We start from the raw sequence: 12,851 nt of genomic DNA on the forward strand, positions 1-12,851 counted from the left end.
TCCTCATGACGTTTGTGTGTTTGTTTCTCTTCCATGACGTTTCCAGTAACCGAGTATTTCGTAGTGACGTGTCGCAACTCCTTACAGTTGAATTTAAAGGGCTGGTTTCGGGATTAATATGGAAAAAAACGAAACTGAAACTGAACCAGAGAGGAGCAAAGTTTGGAGACAGCAGCAGATCGCACAGCCGAGGATCGAGACATTGCGAGATACGAAGGAGCAGGTAGGCTGCTCAGCACTTTGGTGTTTACTTTTTGAAAAGTCTCATGACAAAATAACCTGACAATCTCACTAACACTCCCTCTCGTGCCTGCATGAGTGAAGGAGAATCAGATCATTTTAAAATATATTATATGAATTTTATTTTGTGTAGATGTTGTGAAGTCATCTTGTGTGTGAATTAAAATCTAACAAGTTGATCGTTAACTGGTAGTTTGCAGAGTGCAGCACACAACGTTATATAGACACAAACTCCAGTTAATTACACGTCGATCGTTTGAAGATAAGGAAGCTGTTACAACCTGCGGGGTGTGTGCTCAAACTACTTTTTTCCACTAGGCTGCTTTTCTTTCCATGGCAGGAATAAACAAATCCAACCTGAAATACAAATACTGCTCTTGGAGAGTCATTTTAACTCCTTCTAGTCCAGAGCAGACATGGTGTGAGTGTTTGTGCTGTGCAAAGGAAAATGTCACTTCCCCCTTCTTCACGCATAGTCAAACACTGAAAGGTAGATTTATGTATGGGTTTATATAAAGAGACATGATATAACCATAAATTCATGTTTTATGGTGACCTGCATCAATAAAACTAATTTCGTTTTATTGTTACTAATTGCATTTATGTAGATCCCCGTGTTATGTACACGACCCATGTCTTTGTACATTTATATTTGACTAAACATCATGTACACTATAACCACACATAAACATTCATTTTTTCTCCTACACCAAGTTGATTGGGATTAGACACAAACTTATGCAACACAACTCCAAACGGTTCATGTGTAACAGTCACTGTTACACATGAACCACTGAATAGTACTTTTGTCGCACTGTATAAGGGTCTTAGATTTGAATTCAGGCTGGGGACAGTGTGGCGTTTGCATGTTCTCCCTGTGCCTGGGTGGGTATTTCCTCCCACAGTAAGGCAAGGCAAGGCAAGTTTATTTGTATAGCACAATTCAACAACAAGGTCTGCTTTACAGAGCCATAAGAAACAAAAACAAATAAAAAGCATGATTTAAAATTGATTAAAACAAGCAAACAAACTAACTAACTAATTAACAAACAAACAAACAAAACAGTATATAAAATCAAAACAGATAAAATCACAAATAGATAAAATCAGTAGTTAAAATGTAAGTTTTGAAATTTAAGCTTAAAAGTGTGGATTTGGTGCTTTATTCAAATGCAGCTGAGAACAGGTGAGTCTTCAACCTGGATTTAAATAAACTGAGTGTTTCAGCTGATCTGAGGCTTTCTAGGAGTTTGTTCCAGATATAAGGAGCATAAAAGCTGAATGCAGCTTCTCCGTGTCTGGTTCTGACTCTGGGAACTGATAAAAGACCAGATCCAGATGACCTGAGGGATCTGGAAGGTTCATACTGGGTCAGGAGGTCACAGACATGTTAGGTCAATCATGTTGCATGTTGTTTAATCTTAAGCCCTGGTCACTCTTGATGTAATCACAATGTAATCTTACTGTGACAGAACTCTTTAACTTCCTGTTTTCATTTGGCTAGAGAAATAAATAAATATCTCATTAATCTCATATGGATATGTATTTCTGATATAAGGACATCTGTGTTAGTAACTATGACAGCATTGAACCGAAAAAGCTATTTTTAACCTGAAACCCGCATTAAACCCATTAAACTACTGTACAAGTAGTTTGGTTCCTAATGTTAAGAAAAGCACAATACTTGAAATAATCTGGAAGAATACTTACATTTCCGAAAGTTGTAAACACAGCCAGTATGCAGTCTGCACCACAACTATATGGTCACACGCAAAATAAAAATAAAAATGATAAAGCTCTCAATTTAAGTTTTATTAATCACCTGGCTATTAGAATGAAGAGAAACAGTAATGAGAAAACAGATGAAAGAAAAACTTCTTGCCAGAGGATGTAGAGGTGTGGTGAAATTTAGGGAAAGATAGACATAGAGTTAAGGATGTTAAAGTAAATTAGACATGATTAAATCATACACCGCTCATTTTTGCTTTACTCACAAATATGTTGACAAAATTTTTTTACAGACACCCAACTTATCAACATGAACAAACAGGTTTGCCACTGCGGTTGGACCAAACATACAACTTACCACGGCTTGAGAGTTCACCAGGGAATGAAGGGATGCACGCCAAAGGGAATGAGGATCCCTCAAAGTGAACAATCCAGGTTCTCCCATAAACCGAGCTACAATGAATCTCAAATCAAAATAGAAGAGCCTTTTGTGGATTACTTCAAGAGTTCTGGTGAGTGTTTGTGCTGATGTAGGACCAGGAGAAATATTCTCACTAAAACTTCTGTTATCATCCCAGTTTACAGTGCCTGTCTTCTTTCTCTACAGTCTTTGAGACTCCACAGCGCTCTCGTCAAACTACTGAACTTGAAGATTTGAGAGCTCGTAATTTTCTGCAATCTTCTATCGGTGGACAGCAGGTACTGCATATTTCTTAAGGACGACAATTCAGATGCATGTAAAATGGACTTACACAGAAGTATACATTATCAAGCCAAAATAAAGCTCCTCATAAAGAGCACAAGGTGGCCGAAAACATCACTTTGCCAGTTTGCTAAGAATTTACAGGCCTTTTGCCTGCATTACAGATTAATTCCTGATTTCAAAGTAAAACTATATAAACATTAGTTTTATTCTTCCTCCAAAGGTAAAGAGTATGTAACCTGAAACCCTTATTAAACCCATTCAACTACTGTACCATTAGTATCACATTCTGAGTTTGGTTCAAAATGTTAATATAAGCACAATACTTCAAATAATTTGGAACAACACTTACTTTTCTGACGGTTTTAAATACAGCCAGTATGCAGTCTATACCACGACTACTATGGTCACAAAAAATAAATAGAAATGATAAAGCTGTTAATTTAAGTTTTATTGATCGCCTGCCTACAAAAATGAAAAGAAACAGATGAAATAGAAACTGCTTACCAGAGGAGTCCAGAGGTGTGGTGAAATTTAGGGAAAGATAGACATAGAGTTAAGGATGTTGTTAAACTAAATTAGACACGAACTACATCCTTAAATCATACACCACTCATTTTTGCTTCACTGACAAATATGTTGATAATATTCTGTTGCAGACACCCAACTTATCCAACATGAACAAACAGGTTTGCCACTGCGGTTGGACCAAATATACAACTTACCATGGCTTGAGAGTTCACCAGGGAATGATGGGATGCACGCCAAAGGGAATGAGGATCCCTCAAAGCGAACAATCCAGGTTCTCCCATAAACCGAGCTACAATGAACCTCAAATCAAAATAGAAGAGCCTTTTGTGGATGACTTAAAGAGTTCTGGTGAGTGCACCGATGGTACAGCATTTGTGCTGATGCAGGACCAGGAAAAATGTCCTCACTAAAACTGCTGTTATCATCCCAGTTTACAGTAACCGTTGATGTATTTCAGCATTTTATGTATTTTAGCAGTATAGTGACCCCAACATCACGCTTAAACCATTCATAACTGATAACAGGCATAGAACAGTTTACAGTGACAGTCTTCTTTCTCTACAGTCTTTGAGACTCCACATCGCTCTCGTCTAACTACTGAACTTGAAGATTCCAGAGCTCGCCGAGTTCTGGACTTTTCTATTGGTGGACAGCAGGTACTGCATATTTCTTAAGGACGACCATTCAGATGCATGTAAAATGGACCCATACTGAAGTATACATTATGAAGCCAAAATAAATCTCCTCATAAAGAGCACAAGGTGGCCAAAGGCATCATTTTGCTCATTTGCTAAGAATTTAACAGGCCTTTGGCTGCATCGTTCAACAGATTCATTGCTGACTTCAAAGTAAAACTACATAAACATTAGTTTCATTCTTCCTCCAAAGGTAAAGAGAATGTAACGAGTTCCATTTGTTTGTTTGTCTGCCTGTCTTTCTGTTTCTTAGGAAGATGTTAGTTTTCAATATCATTTTCAAATTTTGTGTGATGTTTGATACCAATAACAACTCCAGCCGATTTCATTTTGGTGAACAGAACTTCACTACAATAGGCCTTGGAGGACATGAGCACCTAGGATGACTAAGCATTTTACCTTGACCTTCTTTGTTTGAGCGTAAGGTCAAAGTTGACGCTTGCGCTCTGTTGCTCTTGTTGTAGCTTATGGTTGGCACAGCTCACAGCTCAGTAAGCAGCAATCAGTCTTAAACAGAAAGCTCTGTGTTTGCATACAGCTCAGTCAAAGCCACCACACCCCTAACTTTAGGCCTTTATTAATATCCACATAGATAGATCATATAGCCAATTTTTTGACAGTAAAACTTTTTGTACCTGGTTTTAAACATGTATTTTAATCCTATTTAGCCTGACATTTTGACACTAGAGTCTGTCTGTTGGGACTGAATCCCTTTCGGAGCCATCCTCCAGTGGCCACTAGAGGAACTGCTGTTTATGAGAATTCATTTTCCAGCCCAATATTAATCAGTTCTCCAGGTTGATTAATAATTGGATTGTTTATCCACCATTACATTAACATTTGCAGTGTCCAGTGACATGCTTCATGTGTGCTATCATCTCTGGTACAAGCTCAAAGCAGGAACTCTTTTAAAAGCGCTATACAAATACAGGCAAAAAAAAAAAAATGCTCGCAAACCTGAAAAACACAAAACTCTCGTGCCAGCAAATCTCAGCATAACAGTCGACTCTTTTTTTTTAATCTCATTATAACTTGTAAATATTATACGTGTCCTTTGTCCTCTTTCAAGGCTAAACAAGAAAAACTGAAAGCTCATTTACAGCAACAAATTCATATCAGAGAGCACAAAATGGCAGAAGTCAGATCATCAGTAACAGACTGCAAGGTAAAGACTGTAACATATGTTTGACTTTTTTGTTTTGTTGTTTTGTTTGCTTTAATATCTTTGCTCTAAACCCTCCACTCTGTTTGACGGCTTTCAGGCTAGTTTGGATGCAGAGTGGCTGGAAGTCAACGATTTCTTCTCAGACATAATAAAAGTTGTGGAGGATGCTCGGCAGCAAGCCATTCAGCCTCTGGAGGAAAGGTTGGTCCTGTGAGATTATGATGTTGCAGTTAGTCTCTCAGTTCATCAGTGAGGAACAGCTTAACATCACCACGGAGATCCTTTGTGTTGCTATGGTGCAGTACATTTGAATAAAATAGGCTCTCTTGTGCACACTCTAGGAGACGGAAAGTAAAAAGAGACACTCAGGATCTCCTCCAGAAGCTTCAGAGAGAAATTGATGTGCTCAAAAAGGCCATTGATGAGTCAATCAAAAACCCAGACTTGGAGGTGAGCCACAAGGTCCTGAAGTCCATCTTCTGGTCTTTTGAATACTGGAGCATAAAAGCACTTAAAAGAGGAAACATTTAATTTCTATTCTGTGTCAGTTCTGCTTCATTTAAAATCATTACATTTAATGATGTCTGTACACATATACAGGTTTCTCCTCTAACAGGCCTGAATGACTCTAACTGGAAAAACGTACATGTTGACACTTCACTGTCCTTCGGCACACTGAGAGCTACGACTTCAACCATGATGAAGCAAATTCACAAGGAACTGGATAAACTCTCACCCATCGGTGAGTCTTTTGATTCATCATGACTAGTATTAAAATCTATACTTGATATACTGCATCTTACTCAGATTTCTACTTCCACAGAATTCAAGAGGATTCCTACATTTGCAGGTGTGTATGTCAAATTAAGAACAGTATTAAAATAGAAAGAAATGGCAATTGTTCCACATTTTCATTGTAAATACATACAAGACACACTGATGGACAACAGACAAGTCCCAGATGTTGACATTGACTAACAGAAGGAAACAGGTGCGGCTCAAATGTTGAAAGGATGGATCCTCAGTTTCTTATTGGAAAAAATCCTTTGGGAAATTATCATGTTTGACCTAAGTTATAACTGATTTCAAAATAAAATCCCCATGATACTTACAGTATAGGTATTTAGATTCTTTAAACTCCGGCATTTAAATGTAGTTTACTAAACTAAAATCTAATTTTCTTATGTAATATTCAAAGGTCATTTAGAAAACAATGGCAAAGATCATTTTAAGATAACCAATTTTAATATTTTCTCACTTGTTATCTTTTTATCCAGTTAATACAAGTAGCTGGTGAGATGTTGAAACTGTATGACATGAGTTATATTTTTTCTGTTGATGATCTCTTTCTGGTCGTACTGTAACAATTAAATCATCTTTTTAATCACGTGTGTTCTTTTGACCGCAGTGGACGTGAAGCTGGACCCCACCACCGCACACCAAAGACTTGAAATTTCTGATAATGGGAAAAAAGTGAAAGATAGTGGAAATATGTCGACAGATCCTGACTCTCTGCAGAGGTTTGATGTATTTGGAAGTGTCCTGGGGCTCAACAGGCTGTCCTCTGGCAGGGCATACTGGGAGGTGGAGGTCAGGAATAAGCCCGGGTGGGATCTGGGTGTGGCGAGACGTGACGCAAACCGCAAGGGGAAACTCTCAATCAGTCCTGACAATGGTTACTGGGTTGTTGTACATTATGAAGATCAGAAATATGCAGCCCTAACAACACCACCAGGGAGCCTGTCACCTAAAAGGAAACCTCGGAAAGTCGGGGTGTTTGTAGATTATGAGGAAGGTCTTGTGTCCTTTTACGATGTGACATCTCAGTCTCACATCTACTCATTTACTGAGTGTTCGTTCGGTGGTGAGATCCTCCCGTACTTCAGTCCACATCTGAAACAAAATGAGAAAAACAGCGATCCTTTGATTATCTCTACTGTGCAAAAACAGTAGTAATCACATGCACTGGATCTGGTGCAGTGAATGCATCACTGATAAGCAATATATGTGTCCAGGTGTGCAGTAACAGTTTAATGTTTTTTCTGTGTTTAAACAGAGTTTTCTTACCTCTCTACCAGGCATTTGCTTGCCCAATTTTCAACATTATTCATTATAACATGCATGGATGAAGATCTCCTGACTCAGGTTTTTATGTACTATATTTTCTCACTTTTATTTTCATTTGAAAAGTAAAAACTAAGTCTTACATACAGCAGTGCAAATGTATGAATTTACAGAAACAATTGTTAGCATGCGTGTTGAAACACCTTTTGCAAAAGACAGAAATGACAAAATCTCTTCTAAAGATAAAGCTGTTAAAACACTTTAGACACTATTCCTGTTTCTTTAAGAAAAAACATTAGGACATATTATGATCAAATGATGTTACGTACTGATCACCAGTAACTGGAGCTGGTAGATTTTTCAAAATCAGCTATTAGCCAATTCCTATCACAGTAGCATGAAAACACTATTTTTTAAAGTTTTGTTTTATTTATCTTCTAATCCCTTATAAAACAAATTGCAGACAACCAGCAGACTGAGGAACTTCCTCTGAAAGCTCTTGGATTATCCCACTGTTGGTCTCCTTCACTCACTCACGTGTCTCGGATAAATGTCTTCACAGACATTTTAAACACTTTGACCAATTTTTTCACTGCCCCTTATTTGGACATTTGTAGCCTAAACCTCTGAGTGCTATGTCACGTTTGCAGCATTAAAATCATGCACCTAGATAAAGGTAACAATAATAAGTAATTTTGATATGAATCCCTTGAATGCAACAGGACACTTGACTTTGTTGTACGTGGACTGGTGTATGTATGAATCTGAATCCTTTAGTAAATAATATAAGTGTGTGTATGTGCTTTTCTACTCACTTTGAGCAGATTGCTTTCTCACTACAAGCCTTGGGGTACTGGGGGTAACTCAGGACTCAGGATCTGTGACACACAGGGGAGCCAGGGATCAAACCACAAACTATGCCAATAGCAGATGGCCTGGCTTACCAACTAAGCCACAGGGGCCTCTAAAATGTTAAGTTAACTTTGTGCATTTAGGGTTATATCAAATGTCTGCTTTCTTAAGAGTTGCAAGACTTGAGTACTTGAAATCTCTGTGTGCCTGTGACATTTGGACTCTGCTGTGTACAGCTGTGATCCCTTCCACCACCATACATGCACACATACTCATTTTCATATAAAAAAATCAAAAATTATTTATAACCACGAAAAATTAATACCAAATCCTAGGTGCTTTGGGCATTTTGACCCCTTGAGTGATCTGTTGGTCCCCACAAGTACAGCATCATGCCAATTTCATGTGCTAAAAAGGTGTCTAAACATGCACACACAGACACCTCAGCACTCTCTTCCCACGGCTCTGACTATAAATGCTGTTTGTTTTAATTGTATAACAAAGGATGGATCACGAGTTCTTCGTGTTGTGTTTGGCTGATTGTCCATCACTTACTGTGTCAACAAAATGCTTACTTACTTACTCTTTGTAGCTCTGTTTTACAGATCCTTTTTGTAACTATTTCAATCTGCTCAATCATTTGTTTCATTTTGTAGTTTTGCTTGTCAGACTTCTTACATTGTGGTCTTCAGGAGTCACTATATGCCATTTAATAGATGTGTGTAATATATTTTATGACATCAGATGTACAGAAATGAATAAAATTGTCATTTAGGAACATTTGTTTTGCATTTTTTTGTCATGATGTTACCACAAATAAATTTGTGGCATATACATATAATGTATTATTATTATTATTATTATTATTATTAATACTACTACTAATAATAATAATTGATATTATTATTTATTTGTCATTTAGGTGAATGTGGCAGTAACAACAGGGTGATGCTGCTTTTATCTCCTTTGAGTTGAAATGTGTCCCAATAACCACAGTTTATCTTTACACGATTCACTTCTGACTTTACTGCACTTTTATTTGTTTCTGTCACAAACACTCACCTAATTTTCTCATAGTTATTTTTTTTAGATATCTTGCTTGATCAGATGTGACTAGAATAAGGCTTCTTGAACCATTATAAGCTTCATTCTGACCTGTGATTCTCATCAAACAGTTCCCATTCACCTGGTCCTCTATTATCGTGTAGCAGGTTCTCCTCAGAACCATCCACAAAGGCAGGGAGCTATTGAAAGATTCCATCAAACCCTGAGGTTCTTGTTGCATGCTTATTATACAGAACTGGATCCTGACTGGGAGGAGAGACTGCCGTGGCTCATGCTAGCAGCAAGAGAAGTCACCCAAGGTAGTACTGGGTTCAGCCCATATGAATTGGTTTTTGTTCACACTGTTCAGGGTCCAGGAGCAGTTTTACAGGATGACTGGAAGACCCTCCCACCTCCTGTAAATCTGGCAGACTATGTTAATGGCTTTAGAAGGAGGTTGTATGAAGCTGTAAAACAGGCAAAAGTTCAACTGAACACAGATGAAAAATCAGTTTTACTGTAGAGCTGAAACACTTGAGTTTAGTTCAGGGGACAAAGTGTTGGTACTGCTTCCTGATATTAACTTGTCCATATTCTGTACTGCAGCAGGTGTCAGATCAAAATTATCTGGTTGCTACTCTTGAACGCAGAAGGAAATCACAACTTTTTAATGTAAACCTGTTAAATCTCTACCATGTTCCTGTATGTGGTGCAGAGGATGTGACATCAATTGTTGTGGCAGCTCTTTCAGAGGGGTTGGTTAGTGGGAGGGTTGAAACTGGGGAGGAATGTTTGGCAGCGTTTCTATCACACTTCACTGGAAAAACAGGATCAACTGAAGTCTGAAGTGAAGTACATGTTGATAATATTGCTTCATGTTCAAATTGATCATCCCCATGCTTACTTGTACAAAAACCAGATCTGACCTTTCAACCCTGCACCGATTGTCGTAAAGTTAACCAGGTCACAAAGATGGATTCTTTCCATTGTCACGTGTCAATGACTGTGTGGACGGGATAGTCTCAGCAAAATTTGTCAGTAAATTTGACTTGTTAAAAGGTTACTGGCTGTGCTCAGATGCAGGCAGTAGCGTTTTTTGATACGGGCGACACGGGCGGTTGCCTGAGGCGGCATCGTTGTGGGGGGTGTCACGGGCATCGGCAAAACAAAATGTAAAAAAAATTGCTCGTACTCATGTTTTCTATCACCCATTTGCTGGGAGTTAGGCCGCCGATAAGTTTCTCAAAGCATTTATGCAACTGGGCGATAGTCATTCAGGCAGCTCACCATGTTCTTCTTGGGCACTGGAGTGGCTGACTTAAAGCGGGATGGTATAATAGACTGTAGCAGTGAGAGGTTGAAGATGGTGATGAGAACACTTTAACAGTCTTTGTTGTTGTTACACTCTCAGTATGTATGAGAGTATGAGAGTACAATTCTGTTCCTTCTGCAAATATACCCCAAACCGTGTTGTCAAAACAGTCCTGTAGGCCTGTGGTGGCTTCTGTGGTCCACACTACTCGATAGTGGAGAAGGAAGCATTGGCTTATGGGCTCTATAAAATTTTTGAAGTGTATGCAGGGGCAAGTGATAATCCTATTGTAGCTAACACAGATCAAATTTTTCATTGCTCTGAGTCTGGGGACCCAGTGTTTATGTGTTTCTGTTTTTGAATAATTTTTTGATTTAGCATTGTTCTTGGCATTGTTATTTGTATTTCTATTTTCCTTAATTCTCCCCTGTTATATTTGTTAGTTTCTAGTCTTGAGGCTTTGTAACTGTGCCTCCTCTGTGTTCCATGAGTCATGTCAAGTTAGTTGTGTTCTCATGTCTGTTCTTACCCAGTCACAGTGTCAAGTCCACGTTTCAGTCTATGTCTCATGTGTCCTGTTTTATTTTGGTAGTCCCTGTCCTGTGTGCAGTGTATATAGTTTTCTTCCTCCTTTGTCTCACTATGTCGTATTTGTCCCATTTGTGTTCCACTTACGTTTGGATCACCTAAATCCATGACAGTCATTCAGGCAGTAATGCCTGGACTGGAAACAAGCACCTGCGGCTACACAATAATTACATTTTATTTTGAAAATATAAGTAATGTAACTAGAAAAACAAAGTTGTAGAAAGCCTAAACTTAGTTTTACAGAAATTAAATCTGAGACTTTGTTTCATTGTAAGATTATAACAATAGTGGCAATGTTGTTTGTTTTTCAGCAGAACAACGTCTAGCATGTTGGCTGATGTACGTTTTGGATTTGAAAATAAAAGTTGGGCTGATTTTAACACCATTACAAGAAGTGGTGTTAATTATTTTTTATTTGCATACAGTGTTATATTAATTTAAGTATTGTACTAGAAATTTCAAGGATAATAAAGAAATGTGATTAAAAAATGACCACAAATTGTTCTTTAATTTAGTGGAACTTAAAATGTTTGTCAGTCAGTAAACAATTAGTATTGTACAGTCAGAAACATCAAGTTGTTCTTAGTACTGTATACGTGCAATGAATAAGTTGTCCAAACATAGTCATCTTAAATAAGCTTTACTTAATTCTTTTTATTTCTGGGAACTATTTAGTTTGTAAGAGTATTGAGTTTCAGTTAAGTTTATTTTCACTTTAGCATATTTATTATTATTATGTCCATTTCGTACTACATACAGATGTTTAGTTAATATCTGCAGACAGACACATTTTCCCTGTAACAATGTTCTCACTCCAACATCAGTTTAAAAATTTGATTCATGTAATGCTGAGCCAGTCATATTTTTGTGATTAAATCATAATTATATCTTAATTAAAGTATAATTTAAGTGCAATGCTGGTGTGCAGGGGTGCTTTGTGGGAATGCTGTTAACTTATTATAAAATGCTATGTCTATTTTAAGCTGTTAGCCAAATAATAAGCAGAGATATTTGTGTCTTTCTTAAAAAGTCAGATCCTTAGAGATTATTTGAAAAATGGATCAATGGCTATCACAAAATGAAACACTCTAAACCTGCACTGGGAAAACAATCCCTTATTTCACCTGTGATCACATACTTTGTTTTTCCTGCACAGCAATGACCAACACAAGGAAAGAGTTCAGCTGGTGTCAGGAGATGAAGAAAAAGCCTGATCACTTTCTCTGTACAAAAACAAGAGGCAAGGGGAAATCTTACTGGAAAATCCTTGGGAAACCTTACTGGGAGGTGGAGGTTAGCAACACAAGCATCTGGGTGTAATAAAAGCAAGCACAAGCCATAAGGAGAACCTCTCACAAAACCCCCAAAATGATTCGCACAAAGATGACAAAGTCTGCACAGTCCTCACAGAACCATCTGCTTCCTTTGCCCAAAGAAAAACCTCACAAACGTTGGAGTTTTTTTGAGTTACGAGGAAGGTTTTGTGTCATTCTACAAACCAAAGAGTGTTTGTTTACTGGGGAACTTCACCCCTATCTCAGTTTGCATGTTGAAGAAGATGGTGCCACTGCTAGCCATCAGTATACATGGGTGTGGTATTTTTTGTGAACTGGTTTGTGTATATGTGCATTTGTTTTTATTATATTTTTTCTTTAAGTGCCATGTTTGAAGCAGGTGCAGGGGTTCTACCCGGGTGTCAATGGTAAATCATTCAGTCCCAGTCTGCTGTCACATATTGCTTTTGCTTCATGCTGGAAATGGAAAATAAATAAACTCATCTATCTCTCTGCCTCTCTCTTCTTTATTGTCCAGTGAGGAGGATATGACACTTTTATGTGTTTAGCTTAAAAAAACATTTTTTTAAATGACCTGCGTGCTAAATGAGGAGTGTCCTTTGCACACAAAGCCCCACCTGTGTGACAAACACCT

General features: G+C 37.9%; 1 protein-coding gene and 1 long non-coding RNA gene across 3 annotated transcripts in view; one reads left to right on the top strand and one right to left on the bottom strand.

The window, feature by feature from the left end:
* Window positions 1–12,851, bottom strand: part of LOC309703992 — a 444,269-nt gene that overhangs the window by 311,027 nt on the left and 120,391 nt on the right. The gene's annotated exons all lie outside the window — the stretch shown is intronic.
* Window positions 99–8,758, top strand: LOC309703969 (uncharacterized protein). Of its 2 annotated transcripts, XR_014276094.1 has the most exons (12): window positions 99–223; window positions 2,262–2,480; window positions 2,576–2,667; window positions 3,331–3,550; window positions 3,767–3,858; window positions 4,967–5,062; window positions 5,160–5,263; window positions 5,404–5,512; window positions 5,663–5,804; window positions 5,886–5,912; window positions 6,471–7,207; window positions 7,590–8,758. XR_014276094.1 is itself a non-coding variant. In XM_082528911.1 (11 exons), exons 2-11 carry the CDS (start codon window positions 2,279–2,281, stop codon window positions 7,013–7,015), a joined length of 1,629 nt encoding a protein of 542 aa, XP_082385037.1. In that variant the 5' UTR covers window positions 99–223; window positions 2,262–2,278; the 3' UTR covers window positions 7,016–8,758. The 2 variants fall into 2 exon arrangements, 1 of the variants encoding a protein (XP_082385037.1); XM_082528911.1 differs by having other exon boundaries at window positions 6,471–8,758.

This window comes from Aulonocara stuartgranti (genome assembly GCF_965226115.1).
Source record: "Aulonocara stuartgranti genome assembly, chromosome: 3".
In the NCBI taxonomy this organism is placed as follows: domain Eukaryota; kingdom Metazoa; phylum Chordata; class Actinopteri; order Cichliformes; family Cichlidae; genus Aulonocara; species Aulonocara stuartgranti.

What these genes read in the sequence shown, in the direction of transcription:
- LOC309703969 (XM_082528911.1), top strand. Translation starts at nt 2,279, where the DNA reads ATGAACAAACAGGTTTGCCACTGCGGTTGGACCAAACATACAACTTAC. An exon ending in CTTCTATCGGTGGACAGCAG is followed by an intron (nt 2,668 to 3,330) that starts GTACTGCATATT and finishes ATTCTGTTGCAG; the next exon opens with ACACCCAACTTATCCAACAT. An exon ending in GGATGACTTAAAGAGTTCTG is followed by an intron (nt 3,551 to 3,766) that starts GTGAGTGCACCG and finishes CTTTCTCTACAG; the next exon opens with TCTTTGAGACTCCACATCGC.